Here is an 18,718-nt window from a genome sequence, read left to right as displayed (position 1 = left end):
AAAACTGACCCTCTAATTATTTATCATCATGATAATATATGATTAAGTAGATATATTATGTCACGCATGCAAGAAACAAGGAGGATTTATTGAGTAATTATATTATGCTTAGAAGCTGTAATATTTGATAGTTAGTTATTGATGTGATTTACATTCTGTTACTCCAATTCCTAAAGGTTGTTAGCCTATTTTGGCATGTAATGAATTAGTTAGATAGCTGTTATGTCACAACTGTGCCCTGTAAACGTATTGACCTCATCTCTATATAGAGCTCATTCATTAGTATCTATTAATGAATTCAGTATTAATTCCTCATATTCTTTCTTCTTTTCTCTCTCTTTCTCTCTCCTAAATTCCCCTGCAATTCTGTTCTTCTTAATTCTAATCACTATGATATTAATTCAGAACTTAGTTCTGACATTAGTATCGAAGGTTCTCCTTTCTATGGGCATTCAGTGAATGGTAAATCCCACTTATAGAAAAACCAGCAGTTCTATGACAAATTTGAGGTCACAGTAGAAAAGTGTCAGGTTTGTGCCCTCTAGTTATTACTGAATAGAGAGATTTAGGAAAGAAAAAAGAAAAATAGAAGAGAATAGAGAGAATAAAAGGAATTCTTGTAATTTCATAGATAGATAGTATGAGGAAGGTGGTCCTGATATAGCAGCCAGTACAGCTGCCACCCAAAAGGCTAACAACCCACATAAGACAATTAGACTGACCTCACTACAAAAAGGCATAATAACCATTTAACTAACAAAACAGATAAATAAAATAATAATAATAGCAGATTATCATAACCAGACCTTAAACTTTCTTACGCCTTGCATACGTGACAAAAAGTTAGAGCAGATGCAGACTCAACTTGAAGAAGTGCAATCTAATCAACAACGGAGAATTGAATCCATACATATGGAACAGTCTCAACAGCGGACGAATCAAATAAATTCTAAACAAGCCCTTGAAGATCTAGTTCACAAATCCATATCAACCTTAGCTGAACTCATTCAACCCGACTCTCATCCCTTCTCCTAGCAAAACTGATAGATTACGTAAATATTAGTTAGAATATTTACATAATCTTGTATTTTAGGATTAGCATATATTTAGCATATATTATGATAAATTAGCATATATTGTGGTAAATTAGCTCCTTAATTCTAACTAGCATATATTATGGTAATTTACCATATATTGCGGTAAATTAGCTCCTTAATTCTAGCATAACTCTAGCCTAAAATGTAGTAGTATTATTTGTATAAATAATCAAGGAAATCAATGAGATGATTTTACGGAAAACAATTCTTTCAAAAACACCAAACTCATCACTTAACCAAAACAAAGGAACCCTTGGTAGCTCACCTACCAGACTCCAAACTGGAGAACAACTAACATCACAGAACCCTTCCTTTAACAAAATGCTACCCAAATTTGAGCTGCCTTCTTTCAATGGCACTGAAGTAGAAAACTGGGTGAGTAAATGTTCTAAGTACTTCCGGTTGTTGAAGTTGCTAATGATAGGAAAGTTTTATTAACTACATTGCTTCTCCAAGGAAGAGCTGAGAAATGGTATAAGAACTAGATTCCTAGCCATCCTAGAGCAATTTGGGAGGAATTTGTAGAAGCTGTGGAAAAATGTTTCTAGGAAATTAAAGTGGAAGATGTGGTGTAATTAATGACTCAGCTGAAACAAACCTCAACTGTGGCTGAATACCAAGATGAATTTGAAGCCCTCAAGCTAAGGATGGAAAAGGTGCATCCCACCCTGACTGAAACCTTCTTTGTAGCTAGTTTCATCACAGTAGCAAACCTGAAATAAGGTCTACAGTGTGATCTAAGGAACTTACCAACATTTACACAACCCTTAAATAGGCCAAACACCAGGAAATACATTTACAAGATTTCCCAGAAGCACTCAAACCCAAACCTAATTTTGGATCTCCCACTACAAATAAACCCTGGATACCCCATCTCCCCTACCAAGCCAAATATTGTTGTACAACTACAGTTAGCAGCCCTGTATACAAGCTTCCTGAACCTAAAACTCAAACCTTACCTTACTCCCTCCATTTCAAAATAATTTTCACATTTGACTAAATTACAGTACCAAAGAAATTATTGGTTTACATTGAATCTATAGAAAATGGATTAAAATACCCTTATTATACTCTATGTAGCATTCACCACAATCAATAAAAAATTGCTCAATTAATACTCAGTGGATTTAGATCTCGAAAGTTGATAGACTAAAGAAAAATATCCATGCAATTCTATGCCATAATGTAAAACTGCTCAATTAATACTCCATGCAACTCTTTGGAACGAAAATTCATTAGGTACTCCAAAAGCTTTCAAAAACCAAAATTTTCAAAAGATTTTTTCATTCTTCCCCCAAAATCTTCCACCAATTTTACATTCTAAAATTTTGAAATATTTCTACCTATATAAATTAAGAACTAATCCCGCCAAAATCATAAACCAATATGAATACAAGCAAAAAACATCAAAGGCCTTCGGTTCAAATAGAGTTAAAAATGTAGAGACAACCCATTCTAACAATGATATTGTTTTGGCTAATTTTAACACTGAAGTAAATGGACTTCCTGACATGAATTTCAGTCCAAATTCCCCCCATGATTGAGGTATCTTCATCCATCTGCCACTTTTTAAACTTAAACAAAGATCTAATCGAAGTGGGTGATATTGAATTAGAAATATTTTTGGAGCAAGAAACACATAATGGTAAGTAAATTTTCTTTATATCTTCATTATTTATGACTACATATGTTTCTATTGTTGTAGCACTTCCTTATTTCTTTTTCCTTAACAGAGAATGCCAATAATGATTGTTCACATGTGGACCTACCGGAAAATTCACAAGCAGTAAGAAAATACCAATTCTTAAACAATGATGAACGCGAGACAATATGTACAATTCTGCTACAGAGTACGAGTACGAGTGATGGAAAATTGGGGTTTGGGGTGATAAAATTGGTGGATGGAATATTTAAATGTCACGAAAACTGTCGAACGCATGTGGAAGCTTTTAAAAGGAAATGAGCATACTACTTATGTCACAGGAAAAAAGGAAATTGTGGTCGTAAGCGATCTCAATTTGATTATGATCGATTTTGTGCAATTCCTCTACATCACGAACCATCATTGCTTCTTCAGCTTCTGCCATGAACATGGCTGAAGCAACATTCTTTTGACACTTGAAGTGTGGAGATATAAGATGACACATAAATGCTATCAAGCCTTGCTTGAAGGATGAAAATAAAATATCTCAACTACGGTTTTGCCTATCGATGCTTGATCAAAGTACCATACCACATGATCCATTTTTTACGGGGATGAAGAATAATGTTCATATTGATGAAAAATGTTGAGAATTATTGCAAAATAAGAACTTCATCGTAAAAGTAATGTTCTTAGTTGCTTTAGCTCGAATAAGTTTGATGAACAAGGCAATGAACTTTTTTCGAAAAACATAGGTGTATTTTCTTTTGTCACTCTAGAACCGGCCAAAAGGAGCAGCTTTAACAGAGTTGCTAGAACCTTAGAAACCAAACCGATAACTTTAGTAAAAAAGAGATGTTATTACTAATTAGGTCTTTCTTGCTTGGAAAGGTCTTTCCCGTAATTAAGGAAAAATGTCTGAGAGATGATGTGGGGAATCCAATATTCATTTAACAAGATAATGCAAGGACACATATTGATCCTAATGATGATGAATTTTGTCGTATTGCTACATAAGACGGTTTTGATATTTGTTTGATGTGCCAACCTACAAATTCTCCCGATTTGAATGTTTGGACCTTGGGTTTTTTTTAATGCTATCCAATCCTTAGAGCATAAGACAACCCCAAAACCGTTAAAGAGCTTATGAGTGCTGTTAAGACGTCATTTGAAGATTTTTCTATGATAAGGTCTAATCATATATTTTTAACATTACAATTATGTATTGATACCCTAAGAAATATTCTATAGAAACATCCTTTATTCGTGGATCAATATCACCATTCAGATCCAGAAGATTCACAGGAAGCGTCCTATCTAGAGAAAGAAATATTCCCTAAAGATGCAAATAACACCCTTCAGCCACGTGGAAGAATCCCCGCAGTCCATCCCAATAGCCATATGGTTGAGAAGGTGTAACCGTTGGATCAAGATCAACGGTTGTGCAAAGGACAGAGGACACATGACGGAGTGCATCGCCTGACATTTAGAGACCTGAAAGCCCTAGACACAATGAAACAATGACACCTGGCAGTATGCTTGCTATATGGCAGGGTGCACCACCTGACGACATCTGAATCTGAACTTGACAAAGCCAATAGAAGGCTAACATGTGTCTGATGACTCATTAGGACATATTCCTAGAATGACAAGGATTACCCCTTGATAGTCACTATAAATAGAAAAGGTATATGATGCAAATGAGATATGTAAACACAACAAATGTCAATACTTTGATTATCTTCAACCTTTGATAACTTAAGCAGTGAAGCGGGTTCGACGGACTCTAACGCCCTCTGACCGGTCGTTATTCTTATGTCAAGCCAATGAAGAAAGTTCCAGAAGATCATTCAGATACAATGACATCATTGGTGTGGTGAGTATGGAATTTATTCATCCTCCATAAGAGCAATTAACTCTAGGAGCATCGACCAGTCGACCTCTAGGGCCAATCATCTAAGAGGAGGGCATGGCGGAATCCAAGCCAAATTCTCGACTGGTCTCCCATGAGAAATGCCATGTGAAGCCTATGCACCAGCAACCAACAGGCAGTTTAGCCAAAACCTCAAATTGAATGAAAGTTAGTTACAAATAATTTTGTGATATTCTTTCCCATCAAATGAAAGTCATAAAAATTGAATGAAACTAAATCAAAACAAATTATTTCCCACAATTTTAGAATTGAATGAAACTAAATCCAAGTTTTTTTTTTTGGGAGAGGAGGGGTTCGGTTTTAGTCGAAAGATAATCCTCTTCTTTGCTTTTTCCAATATTATTGGGCTCGGACCGGAGCATTCATGTCGCCCACGTCGTGCGGGTGCACCCCTAACCCGATGGTGGAACGACTGCAACCCCCCCCTGCGCGTGAGAGAGCCTTTGCCTTAGCAATTACTTAAAGGTTTGTGAAGACCATTTACTTATAAACTAGTTAACATTCTCATTTCTTTCCTATGTGGGATAATAATGCTTAGTTTATTATAAAGTATTTCAAGTAGTTCACTTTAAGCGTTAATTTCTCATTCATCACTTGTCCGTTTTGAGTTTATAATATACCGTTAAAAAGATCGCATGTCATAGAATACATTTACATATTTCAAGTTATTCTAAATTCTATTTATCCGTTATATATTTAAGTCTCAAGTTGAGAAAAAATAACAAATCAAAAGTTGTTTATAATTTGTTTTGGATATATATAATTTATAAAAATAATTTTAAATTAATTATATATATTTAATATATATAAATATTATTTATTTATTTATTACGTCATCCGGTTCGACCAATCCGAGTCATCCGGTCCGACCAAGTGACCCGTGATCCAGTTACCAATCCGGTTTAATGTCCGGTCCGGTTCTGATAACATTGGTTTTTTCTTTATTGAATATTTTTTTTATGGATCTATGGTAGATTTGATAGTTTTTTCTTTATTTGTAAATTTTTGTTCTTTCTCCTTTGATAAGTGGTTGTTGTATGTCTCCATATATGAGTGTTACCATTTTTTTTTCATGGAAAAATAGAAGAGTTTTGTCTATCAACATATTAATTTAACTCATCAAAAATCATGAAATCATTTCTGGAGAAAAAGATTATGAAGTCGATTTGGATGGAGTATATTCACATCGTTGTGGCAAAAGCAGTTTTAAGCACTAGCTACTATTGCTTTATCATGATCTACGATATTGAAGTTGCAGATTTAGCCTTTTCTGATGTACTTCTCGATTGTATAATTTTTTTTTAATTACTTATATCAAAATGTACTATTTTTTCCATCTATGAACGAAATAATTATTTTTTTTTTGATAGAAATTGGGACGAGACAGACCTTGAGCGGGAAAGCACCCATGACCCAAGAACTGTCAAACCCGCAATATATTAAAAAAGAAAAGATGAGTGTTTGAACAAGAGAAGAGGAAGGAGAACAATCAAGAAGAAGGGGGAATGAGAAAAGTTTAGGAAAGGTCAAGAAAAACGCAAATGGAAAAAATTACATATGTCATTATTGATAAACCTGTGACAAAAAGCAGGAGCTGAAGGCCACCAATTGATCACCGAGGAAGAGACTCCAAATTTTGTCAAAGCATCAGCAACACGATTTCCTTCCCTAAAGATATGTGTAAAAATAATATTCATTCTAGAACAAATGTCGAGACAATGCAACCATTCTTGTCGAATACTCCAATGAACATCCATGGAACGAAGACGAAGTAGATTAACTACGTACATGGAGTGTGACTCAACTCAGAGCTGATGCCAATTTTTCTCCCAAGCAAGTTCAATTGCAAATATAGCAGCTCTCAACTCAGCCATGTAAGCAAAAGAAGGAGGAGTAGAAAAAGCAAAACAACCTTTGGGAAAGCCTCGATAATGAACGAAATAATTATTATTCTTCTAAAAAATATAACTTTAAAAATATTAAAATTAGGGTAAAGTTCAAATAAAACCCATGTGGTTTCACTAATTTTCAGATAAAGGACTGTGGTTTACTTTTTATCAAAACGAGGATTGAGGTTTTTAACTTTAACAAAATAAGGACTTTTTCGATTGATACTATTAAAATCACCTTGGACGACTTCAAAAATGATATATTTTAAGAACTACTAATATTTTAAGCAACTTTAATTCTTCAACTTTTTTATTTTGAGATTGTTTAGGTGATGTTTGGTAAAGAGAGAGAAAGTTAATGTTTAGAGAGAGAAAGTTCAATAAAGATGATTTTCGAAAATCGAAAATGCAGTTCCATAGAAAATATGACATTGAACAACTTTAATTCTTGAAAATTTTCATTTTCAGGTCGTTAAAGATGGTTTTAATAGTATTAATCCAAGTTTGAAACCTCAATCCTTGTTTTGACAAAAAGTAAACCACAGTCCTTTATCTGAAAATTAGTGAAACCACTAGGGTTTTATTTGAACTTTACCCTTAAAATTATATAACTAATAATTACATATTTACATAAAATCCATATCTTAAAAATAAAGTGCAGACACTATAATTAAATTTTATAATATATTACATATTAATCCAACACCATCAATAATAATGTATACTCTAGATATGGGTTAATGGCAATTGAAATAAATCAAAATCAAAATCATATAAACCCAAAATTTGGTAGATTATTGATTTTGACTAAAACTCAGAAAATAATAAAAGATTAGACCTTTACCATTACTATATTTTGACTATTTGTTAGTGTTCCGCGCAAAGAGCGGTTCCATACATTTAACACAAGAAATATCACCAACCTTTGTCATCAAAACCTGAAACAAAATTAAGAAACTTTCCAAAAATCCCTTTTGGACAAGACATCATAAAAAGCTGCAATTAACTCAATTGTTCCTTATTTTCTCATGAAACATTGTGAGCAGATTTAAAGAATCATAAATGGGTTATAATAACATGCTATTGATATTGTTGTTATGGCTGTGCTTAATCAATGGTGGTGAATGTGAAAATAAAGGGGTAAAAAAAGGACATGCAATCAACTGGGGAACCATGTCAAGACATCCTCTTCAACCGGACATTGTTGTTCAGTTATTGAAAGATAATGGATTCGATAAAGTAAAGTTGTTCGAAGCTGAATCGGGTCCATTAAAGGCATTAGGAAATTCTGGGATTGAGGTTATGTTAGGTGTGCCAAATGGTTTTCTTGGACAACTTGCACGTTCTGTCCAGGCTGCTTCCGCCTGGGTTAAACAGAATGTCTCTGATTATATTTCTAAACATGAGGTTGATATTAAGTAAGTTACTTTACCACCATGCATTTATATGGGATAAAGCTTCAAATTTACCCTAACCTTTTTTTTTTAAAATAGAGATAATAACTCCAACATAACAAATTGTAAAATTTCGTTTTTAATATTTTCAATTTTGGATTTAGACTATGGTGTTTGAAATGCAAAAGAAAATAAACTCAGCTTTCGTTCCCTATAAAGGTTGGGGCAAACTTAAGTTGGGGCAAAACAAAATATGTTGGGGTGCAATTGATATTTAAGGATAGATAAGTGTGATACCACGGCTATAAAGGTTGGTTCCTAACAAACAATCATGCACTGGATTTGTTCATGAGCTGAGTTGGGTTGCGTTCAGGTTGGGCTTAAGACCTAACAATCTTATCCAAATCCAACCACGACATTATTTTTACATTGGGTTTGAAACGGATTGGATTAGGCTGAAAAATTAATTCTCAAACACAAGCCAATTCAATCCAACCCAACCACCTAATATATTTATATTAAGAGAAAAAAAAACTTCAAATTGAAGTATGATTATAAATAATAAAAATGTGACTGTATACTTTATACTAATGTCTTAGGAAGAAATAGCAAAAAGATTTTATATATACACCGAAGCATAAAAACTATCATTAAATTGAATTTTTTGAAAATGACAATAGAATAATTATAAAAGAAAAGTAAAATGCTACTTATAATCAACTAATGTATCATTTTTATATGGGTATAACGGACTTGGTTTGTTTGGATTTTGAGATAAATCTCAGGTCTAACCTATTTTATCTTCGGACACGGGTTGAGTTAGGCTAAGTATTAAAGTATTAAATATGTATGTTCAGGTTCAATGCACAAAAGGTCGGCGTGGGCCAAGTGAAAAGGATCAACAATTTCACGAACAAATTTAGTATACCGCTACCCCTCTATTAAAAAAAAGCCTTTTAGTGACCAAATTTTCAGTGTAGCAGATAACCGCTCATAATACTGCCATTGCAAAACATTCTACAAGTTTGGCCTATAGCTTTATGCGTTTGTCTTTGTCTTCAGGCTCAGATAATTATTTGAGAAGAAATTATATTGTTCTCTTGGTGCAATATATCCGACTAATAAAAAATAATCACTTGTAGATGTTTGTTTCTAAACATGATCCCTCTTTTGATTATATACATCAGAATTTCTTTTTATTTGTGCTCAAAATTACTTAAAATTAGAAAAATTGAGGATAAAATTTTATTATTTTTCACATTATGGACAAATATATACTACATACTTTTACTTGTGAATATATTTGATTTGATGGTTAATTTTGAATGTTTAATCCTTTGGCACTCTCAGGTACATTGCTGTAGGAAATGAACCTTTCCTAAAGGCATACAAATCTTCATATCTCCGGACAACATTTCCAGCTCTGAAAAACGTTCAAGAAGCCTTAAACAAAGCTGGATTAGGCAAAAAAGTCAAGGTTACAGTTCCATTCAATGCCGATGTTTACCAGAGCGCCAGCGGCATGCCTTCCGACGGCGATTTCCGGACCGATATCCATGATCTCATGGTCGATATCGTCAAGTTTTTAAGTGACAATGATTCTCCCTTAACCATGAACATCTACCCATTTCTAAGCCTCAGTGCCGATGCTGGTTTCCCTAAAGACTACGCCTTTTTCGACGGAACTCCGGCTTCACCTGTCGTCGATGGCTCCATTACTTACACTAACGTCTTTGATGCAAACTTCGATACTCTAATTTCCGCTCTTGAAAAAAATGGTTTCGAATCATTGCCTGTGATAATCGGCGAAGTTGGATGGCCAACGGACGGAAATCCGAGCGCTAATGCAGATACTGCTCAGAGATTCAATCAAGGACTTTTCAATCGGACATCACAAGGAATCGGAACCCCTAAACGCAAAACTGCTCCTCTTGTGTACGTTTTTTCACTCCTTGACGAAGATTTTAAGAGCACTCTGCCGGGGAATTTTGAGAGGCATTGGGGTATATTTTCTTTTGATGGGCAATTGAAGTATGAATTGGATATGGGCAACGGAAAGAGCCTTGTTCCGGCGAAGGGTGTTAAGTACTTGGACAAGGAATGGTGCGTAATGGCGCCTGATGCGAGCACTAAGAACTCGAAATTGGATGAAAGCTTGGCTTACGCCTGTGATTTCGCTGACTGCACCAGTGCTCTTGATAATGGTTCCTCCTGTGGTTCTGTGGATGCGAAAATGAATGCTTCGTTTATTTTTAACATGTATTATCAGAGTATGAATCATGCGAAAGGGACATGTGATTTTAATAAATTAGCAACTCTTACAACCGAGGATCCGTCTAAGGATAGTTGTAAATTTCAGATCATGATGCATCTGGAAAAAAAGACTGAGATTTCACCTGCACTTGCACCTGGAGGATCAAAAGATGACACTCATATTTCACCTAATGCTGAACATGAACATTCACCTAGTGACGAGGATCTTCTTTCGCTGGCTGGAAGACGGCAAACGTCTATGGTTTCTCTCTTACTAGCTTTGCTAATTGTCTGTTATGGTGTTTTGTGAGTTCTAATTATACCTTGCAAGAGCATTTTTAAAGTTCTTAACTTTTTTAAGTTCACTAATTTCTTTCTGAGGAAAATTTGTAATAACAGATTGTATTTGTGTTTTATTCTGGTTATTTGATGAAACTGGAATTGAGACTTCAAATATCTGCAAATCTGTGTAACTTCACTTTCATAATACTCATCATTACTTCAATTTTAGTTCTTTCTTATTGTTTCTCTAGTTCAACATTTATTTATCCTGTTTCAATTCAATAGTTCCTGCAGTCAAATTTATTTTCTGTACTGTGAATTTTAGTTGTTTTTTTCCGTTCTTTACACAATTTTCAAATTAGATGTAACGATTCAGTTCACAGTGGATGGTATCGGGGTAGAAAGTTTAAGCAATAAATGGCTCTAAGAGATGACGATGGGAATAGAAATGAACGGAATCTCAAATTAGAAATTGAGTGAGATTGATTGGGCTTATTAGTAAGTTGGGCCAAATCGGACAATATCTAACTCGTATTGAATCATATTGTTATATTAGAAGTTAAGTGTATTGATTGCACCGGTTCACATGTTAGGAGTTTGGTTACAAAATTTATTTATTTATTTTATAACTTAAATTGCTTTTATTATGCAAGTTTATTACAATTAATTCAAGTAGAGTGTTATAGGGTTTCAATACCTATATAAACCCCTCTCCATGTATGATCTATACACCTCAAGTTTCATTTTATAACTCAAAACTTCCTTTTGAACTAAACATGCATGCACACTCAATTCCTTTCTTAATGTGTAGATTCTCCACCTTTCTTAATTTTGTTAAGTGCTAAGGGTTTGCCCTTGGAATCTAGTTCCCTTTTTGTAATCCCTCTCCCTTTTCTTACCTTAAACAACAACATTTCTCCACCCTTTTGGCTAAACTTTTCATCTTTTATAAGTACAGATAAACCAATCACAAAAATAATAGACCCTCTTCCCCCCAAACAAAACATGGGTCATAATAATTACATGTTTTTATGGATTCTCTTGTGCTTGATAGGTCATGAATGCCAAATTAAGGGAGTAAAAGGGCTTGCAATCAACTGGGGAACTATTACAACTCATCCTCTTCAGCCTAATATAGTTGTTCAACTATTAAGAGATAATGGGTTCAATAAGGTGAAACTGTTTGAAGCTGAACCTGGTCCTTTAAGAGCTTTAGGACATTCTGGTATTCAAGTTATGTTGGGTATTCCCAATGATTTTCTTGCTCCTCTTGCTTCTAGTGTCCAGGTTGCTGTCGACTGGGTGCAACAGAACGTTTCCGATTATATTTCGAGATACGGAGTCGATATAAGGTACCAAACAAAATTACTTTTTAGGACATCTAATCAACCTCGGATCCTATTATTATGATTACTTATGACTTTGTGTTTTGGTGCTTTCAGATATGTAGCTGTAGGAAATGAACCTTTCCTCAAGACGTACAAAGACATGTTTCTTCATACAACGTTTCCAGCTCTGCAAAATATTCAAGCAGCCTTGATAAAAGCTGGTTTAGGCAAGCAAGTTAAGGTGACAGTTCCTTTGAATGCTGATGTATACCAGACAGACACTGGCTTGCCTTCTGGTGGCAATTTTCGGTCCGATATTCATGATCTCATGATCAGTATCATCAAGTTTCTTAGTGATAGCAATGCTCCTTTGACCATCAATATCTACCCATTTCTTAGCCTCAATGCTGACCCTGATTTCCCGAAAGACTATGCCTTCTTCAACGGTAGTGCTGCACCTGTTGTCGATGGATCGATATCTTATACTAATGTGTTTGAAGCCAACTTTGATACCCTCATCTCTGCTCTCGAAAAGAATGGCTTCTCGTCAACAGCTGTTATCATTGGTGAGATAGGATGGCCGACAGATGGAGATCCCAGCGCAAATGCAGCTTATGCACAGAGGTTCTATCAAGGCCTCCTCACCCGAATATTTCAAGGACAAGGAACTCCTAAACGAAGAACCCCGCCTGATGTCTACCTGTTTTCGCTACTTGATGAAGATCGCAAAAGCGTTCTGCCAGGGAATTTTGAGAGGCATTGGGGTCTCTTTAACTTTGACGGAACTATTAAGTACCAGCTGGATATGGGGAACAGAAAGACTCTTGTTCCAGCAAAAGGCGTCAAGTATTTGGCCAGGAAGTGGTGCATAATGTCACCCGATGCCAGCTTGACAGACCCCAATTTTCCCGGCGGCCTCAGCTACGCCTGCACGTATTCTGACTGCACCAGTCTTGGATACGGGTCGTCCTGCAGTAGACTGGATGCTAGAAACAATGCTTCATATGCTTTTAACATGTATTATCAGACTATGGATCAAAGGAAAGAAGCATGTTCATTTAACAACTTATCTGTTCTCACAACTCTGGATCCATCTCAGGATACCTGCAGATTCGAGATCATGATCGATCTCGGAAAACACGAGACTGCAGCACCTCCTAGTCTGGCTGTAAGAGAGAAAACATCAATGGTTGCTCTTCTACTATCATTGCTTTGCATCATTTATGGAGTTTTATGAGTTCCGGACACTCCCCTCCACGATTTTTCTGATTTTTTTCTTTTTCTTTTCAAATTCTTAAGCTCACCATTGTAAATGAACCAGAGTAGACATTAAATTAACGGTTTTTATATTCCTATTTGTAACTTTCTTATGGCAACCAATCATTCAAGCTTGGCATTCTCTCATTCTATAGTCATTAGCTTCCCTATTTACTTTCTTCATGTTAATGCCTCCATCTTAAGTTCAATGGTCATCTGGTCCCATCTCAAATTGCTATTTCTGATGTGATTATCCTTTGCTTTTCAAATGAAAATTCAAACTAACCAGCTAAATAAATCCATTACGTTTCCACCAGAGATTTGTCAGTAAAGGTCAATGAATATTTCAAAATTAAACAAGCCAGCAATAAAAAGCTGTTGATTCATAGACTTCAAACTATATGTAAAAATGGTAAAATAGATGGTAAAACTGAAATCAGAAAGAGAAGCACAATTCCAATATGAATACATGGGTGAATTTCCCTCAATTATAGACCATGTACTTGGGTGTGGCACTGAACTTCTGATAACCCTTGATGACCTTGTTCACAGCATCGAGGAAATCTTTTTCGGTCACCGTCTTCCTACGTGCTCTAATGGCATACATCCCAGCTTCAGTACAGACACTCCTTATGTCAGCTCCTGCATATCATAATCCAAGTCCATCAAATCATCGTGAATCAGAAGAAACGTTGATAACTGTTCAATGATTTCAGTTTTCAACATAACATCTGTCTGTAATATCTTTTTGCAATTACAAAACATGGATCGTTTACACCCACTTTAAACAGACTTCATCTTATTAGCAAGGTAAGTGGTAGTTTTGAATATTTCAATAAGTCACCTTCTGTAATATTTCCCCTTGACCACATTCAAGGCCTATGGCTATATGGATCTTATTAGTTACAAGTTACAACATGCATAGCATGAGATAAAAACCCCAAAACATATTTAAGTACGGTCTTGGAAGACCATGCAAAGAAATGATAATTGTTTTCCAGAAAGCATACGCACCGGTGGAATTTGGACAGAGACGGGCAAGAAGCTCAAAACGAATATCTCTTTCACAATTCATTGTTCGTGTATGGATTTTGAAAATCTGTGTCCTGCTCTCTAAATCAGGCAACCCAAACTCAACCTTACGGTCCAATCTTCCAGGACGTAACAATGCTGGGTCCAGTGTGTCAGGTCTACAAGCAACCGATACCGAAACATCAGAAAATGCAAGGTACATGGTAACATAACTTGTTACAATCATGGCTTAGCAATAATTAATAGCTATATTGGATTGGTGGATACATGGAAAACTACCTGTTTGTTGCCATCAAGACTTTGATGTTTCCTCTTGCATCAAAACCATCAAGTTGATTGACGATTTCAAGCATTGTACGTTGAACTTCATTATCTCCACCAACACCATCATCAAAACGCGCACCACCTATTGCATCAACTTCATCAAAAAAGACTATACAAGCCTTCTTTGACCTTGCCATCTAATAAAAATCAAATGTCAAATAATTCAGGCAATTGAAAATGTGTAGCCCAAACGAGTAAAATCATGAAAGAGAAACTAATCAACTCAGCCAGTGGCTGAGTATCCAACTCCTTCCAAGGAAGGTGGGTGTCCTGGGCCCATACGAAAAGAAAAAAGAGAAAAAAAGAAACAAACTGACCTGGAAAAGCTCCCGCACCATACGAGCACCCTCACCTACATATTTCTGAACAAGTTCACTTCCAATAACACGGATGAAACAAGCATCTGTTCTGTTGGCCACGGCTCTAGCCAACAGAGTTTTGCCGGTTCCAGGAGGACCATAGCATAGAACACCCTTAGGTGGATCAATTCCAAGCTTCACAAATTTCTCTGGATGAAGCATGGGAAGCTCAACAACCTACAAAAAGATGAGAATAAACAAGACATTATCTAGCAAGAGAATTGGTAAACTAAATATTTATATCAAAGCAAGATAAGCTACTCTAAGCACTATACGCACTTCTCGCATCTTTTCTATCTGCTCTTTACATCCCCCAACATCATTATATGTTACATCTGGCTTTTCTTCTACAGTCATCATTGTAACACTTGGATCAATCTTCGGAGGCAAGGGTATTTGAATCTGATACTTGTTGCGGTCAACTCTGAAAATGCAGCAAAATCACTTTCTATATCAAATCTATGAGTGGAAAAGAATTACAGGCATGCATGTCTACTCAAAATTTTGTACTCACAGCCAAACAAGTAAAATTACAAAGACTATAACAGAGATGATTAAGAGGAACTTACCCCACTCTCATGCCTTCTTCTATATCTGTAGGAGAGACTTTATCACCAAGCCCAACCACAAACTAGAATTGGAGAAACAAACATGTCATCAGAATAGTGCTCAAAAACCAACAATAGGGAGAACTGAAAATCAGTGGTCCATGTAGCACACATAAAGCTTCCTGCATCTAACATTTGCAAATATGGAACTACAAAAAAAAATGTCACTAATCAAAGCATGCTGTCCATAAGAACTTTATTTTTTAATAGCGAAGCATTTTGAGGCATCTTTACATGTTTACTTTATGAGGTCCCCGTTTTTCAATTGTATTTTATTCAGCCTCCATATTAATATTATCCATAGTTTATGAAACGTGACTCGTGAATTGTAAGATTCAGTTCAAATTCATAATATTGTAAAAAATAAAATATATATCACCTTCAAAAGAAATTTCATATTGCATATATAATTTATTATGGTACTCAACTCAACTTAATAGTGTAGAAAAATATTCTGTGAAAGGGTATTATACTAAAAGCAAATATAATTTGATTACAAAGAGATGGAAAGAAACACTAAAACATAGTAACACTCTTTGAGATTTTCCAAGTGCAAAGTGGGAAATAAAATAATTAGATGATTCTGATAAATGGGTGGCTTCCGAAAAATGGGATACAGAACATCTTCTCCTCTTCTGTCGTTCTTCTTTTAATTATTTATTTCCTATATTTAGATATACTCTTTATGTTTCTTCTCAGTCCTCTTTAATCGAGGAAACAAAAGAGTAAGAAAAGCTGTTTCTCAACTACAAAACAGTAGAAGAAGAAGAAGAGAAGAAGGGGATCAACTCAGATGAGATTCTCGATCGATTTTGATTGAATATAAAGAGAACTCCCTCTCACTATTCAGATATGAAGATATCTCAAGCGTTTGTCATCCTCTCCTTTCCATCTGCTGATTCTATTTTATTTTATTTTCACCTTTTCCAAGACTCAATAGACTAGTTCGACTCACCCGATTTGGACATTCTGTACCGAGTCTTGGTCGAGTTCGATTCTCCTTATAGAGACGGCTTGAAATCTAGCAGACTCAACTCGACTCATATGAGTCGACTAGTGGCTCGTTCGAGTTTGATAACATTGATTTAGCATTCACATTAAATGACTTTTGAACTAAGAAAAATAAGTAATAATGTATCATACAACTTTATTCTATTTAACATTCATAAAGTGAAATTAACTGTTAATGTTAATAAAAGATAATAGTACAAGAGATTGATAATAACAACTGAGAGGTGAAAATAAGTCCTCATTTTAATAAATAGTGTAATGCAAGGACTTATAAAACATAATCGAAAATCGAAACAGAGGCGGGGGAGGTTCAATAGATTAAACATAACTTTGAGGCTCAAAATTAGACTTCCATCTTTAATGAAATAACCACGGGAATTGTAAAATAAAATTAACCATCATCATCCCCATTAGATTGAAACATAATCCTCATAATCATTGTCGAATACTAAAAGTGTTCAATGAGGAAAGGTACTTCAGCATACCTTAGCAATTTGTTTGACATTTATGACATATTTGGCATCCTCGGTATTAGGGTTAATTATCTTGGTGCACCTTGCTACCTACCAAAGAAATTAGCAGTTATCAGCCCGCTCCTCAATGCTTCAAAAGTAAATGCAGGTAAAAACTCCATGTTATACTAATGGTAAGTGCAAAAATATCATACTTGAAGTGGTTGCTCCTCTTGCATCATCTGTTTATCAGAAACAAGATCCCATTGGCTTGGTGCAGCCAAACCAGTGTCAGATTCCTTGATACCTATGGACAAGCAGAGCCAATTTTATAAAATTCTGCCAAATTTGTTCTTGCCATGCTATAGACCAAGAACTGGAGCAATCAACAAACATAAAATTAATCAAAAAAACCTTCAGATGCAAAGCTAGAGTGGTAGAATGATTTCTTGAAGTAAATAATTTGGCGTGTTAGGAAAAATAGAACTTAATAGCTGCCAAAGTTTAGATATTGTCCTACTTAGACTCAGATCCAGTAACAGATTTCATAACTTAATAGTTAAGCAAGCCTATGTGCGTGGAATGTTGGATAATTCAGCCAAAAAAATAACTAGGCATTAGCAAAACCCAGAAAGTGAGGAGCTTTAACTAGGGTTTCGCTTCCCTCTTCCCAGACACAACTATAGACCAAGGAAAACATAATTGAAAAATCATTACCACAAAGGTCATTGATCTTCTTAGCTAATTCCTTGATTTCCTTTTCCTCCTTCTTAATACTATTTGAGTATGGACCTAACCCCTGCATTATTCATAACTCAAAATATAAATCAAATCAATAATTGTTTCTGTAAAAGCGAAAAATTGGGATTCAATAGAGCATACATATGTCTTGAGGAGCGCAATGTCATCCTCGTCGAGAGGACGAGGGTTTTTCTCATCCTTGATAATCTCATCGTCTTCTTGAGGTGTAGGTGCCATTCGATTCAAATCTTGAAAACTCGGATATCTTGTGAGATTCGTGTATGAGAAAGAACAGAAAATTGGAAATGGAAATGATAGTTGAAATGAATTTGAATCAGCTGAGAGCAGAGGCAGGTTGCTGAATGTATAGAATCACTCTGGCCTTCTCCACAAGAAACAACTAGTTCAGGAAAACTGAAAAAGAAATATATAAAATGCAAAAGATTATTCAATATTTTATCTGGCCGGGTTTGGGTCAAACTATCCGATCCAACCCAACTAGCCCGTTCCATTCAAGCAATTTCTCAATTTATGTTGGCTTAAGGGGTAAAGAATTTTATTTCAAAAAAAAAAAAAAAAAAAAAAGTGGTAAAGAATTCAAGTGGTATAAGGCTAAATGATGTCTTCCTTTCTAAAGTCTATTCTCTACGTTTCCGATGACCTGAAATAATAACAGCCATAAAATAAAAGGGTCGGAGTTCCGGCAAATCCTCTCCAATATCTAAATTAGATAGATACCAAAATTAAAGCAGTTGAGTAAGAGAGAAAATATTTAGGATTACGTACATGTAGCTTTGATTCCCAAGTTATTTATAGGCAAACTAGTTACATAAAATTTGTATACCTGTCAAATGTCTAATTGGACTTCGGACTCTATCTTTCTGTTCCATGTTAAATGAGAATTGGGGAGAGAGCGTACCTGTGGGGTCCAGAATGGCCATTGGTCCGCGTCTCTACTTAGACAGCTCCCAAAGAGACTTTCTTCACCATGAAGTATCCAAATAAGCAAGCATTCGTGGGCTTTAAAGAGCTTAGGCCAAATGTTTGATTCGGGTCTAAACAGATGTCTGAGCATTCAGGGCCCATTTATTTACCACTATATCAAAAAGAGAAACA

The 18,718-nt window shown here is 35.4% G+C and overlaps 3 protein-coding genes across 3 annotated transcripts; 2 read left to right on the top strand and 1 right to left on the bottom strand.

Annotated features, from left to right (window-relative positions):
* Nucleotides 1–8,997: 8,997 nt before the first annotated feature.
* On the top strand, nt 8,998–10,677 carry LOC136203574 (glucan endo-1,3-beta-glucosidase 5-like). Its single transcript, XM_065994765.1, has 2 exons — nt 8,998–9,099; nt 9,306–10,677. Coding segments are annotated over exons 1-2 (1,215 nt in total). The 5' UTR covers nt 8,998–9,097; the 3' UTR covers nt 10,519–10,677.
* An 811-nt stretch (nt 10,678–11,488) lies between these two features.
* LOC136203380 (glucan endo-1,3-beta-glucosidase 6-like) lies at nt 11,489–13,188 on the top strand. Its single transcript, XM_065994509.1, has 2 exons — nt 11,489–11,842; nt 11,933–13,188. The coding sequence occupies exons 1-2, from the start codon at nt 11,496–11,498 to the stop codon at nt 13,053–13,055; spliced, it is 1,470 nt and encodes a 489-aa protein (XP_065850581.1). The 5' UTR covers nt 11,489–11,495; the 3' UTR covers nt 13,056–13,188.
* Nucleotides 13,189–13,365: 177 nt separating this feature from the next.
* LOC136203091 (26S proteasome regulatory subunit 7-like) lies at nt 13,366–18,009 on the bottom strand. The gene is made up of 10 exons (XM_065994144.1): nt 17,744–18,009; nt 17,579–17,660; nt 17,077–17,168; nt 16,895–16,972; nt 15,360–15,421; nt 15,070–15,214; nt 14,749–14,967; nt 14,387–14,568; nt 14,090–14,265; nt 13,366–13,717 (listed from the first exon to the last, which is right to left on the bottom strand). The coding sequence occupies exons 1-10, from the start codon at nt 17,837–17,839 to the stop codon at nt 13,560–13,562; spliced, it is 1,290 nt and encodes a 429-aa protein (XP_065850216.1). The 5' UTR covers nt 17,840–18,009; the 3' UTR covers nt 13,366–13,559.
* Between the last annotated feature and the right edge of the window lie 709 nt (nt 18,010–18,718).

This window comes from Euphorbia lathyris, chromosome 8 (genome assembly GCF_963576675.1).
Source record: "Euphorbia lathyris chromosome 8, ddEupLath1.1, whole genome shotgun sequence".
NCBI lineage: Eukaryota > Viridiplantae > Streptophyta > Magnoliopsida > Malpighiales > Euphorbiaceae > Euphorbia > Euphorbia lathyris.
Note: the sequence above shows the minus strand (reverse complement) of the source record. Positions and strands in the feature narration are given on the sequence as shown.

Excerpts from the sequence above, each read along its gene's own strand:
- LOC136203380 (XM_065994509.1), top strand. The coding sequence starts at position 11,496 with ATGGGTCATAATAATTACATGTTTTTATGGATTCTCTTGTGCTTGATA. Across the intron at positions 11,843-11,932 it reads AGATACGGAGTCGATATAAG|ATATGTAGCTGTAGGAAATG; the intron begins GTACCAAACAAA and ends TGGTGCTTTCAG.
- LOC136203091 (XM_065994144.1), bottom strand. The coding sequence starts at position 17,839 with ATGGCACCTACACCTCAAGAAGACGATGAGATTATCAAGGATGAGAAA. Across the intron at positions 15,422-16,894 it reads ATGTCAAACAAATTGCTAAG|TTTGTGGTTGGGCTTGGTGA; the intron begins GTATGCTGAAGT and ends CTCCAATTCTAG. Across the intron at positions 14,569-14,748 it reads TGGTGCGGGAGCTTTTCCAG|ATGGCAAGGTCAAAGAAGGC; the intron begins GTCAGTTTGTTT and ends GATTTTTATTAG.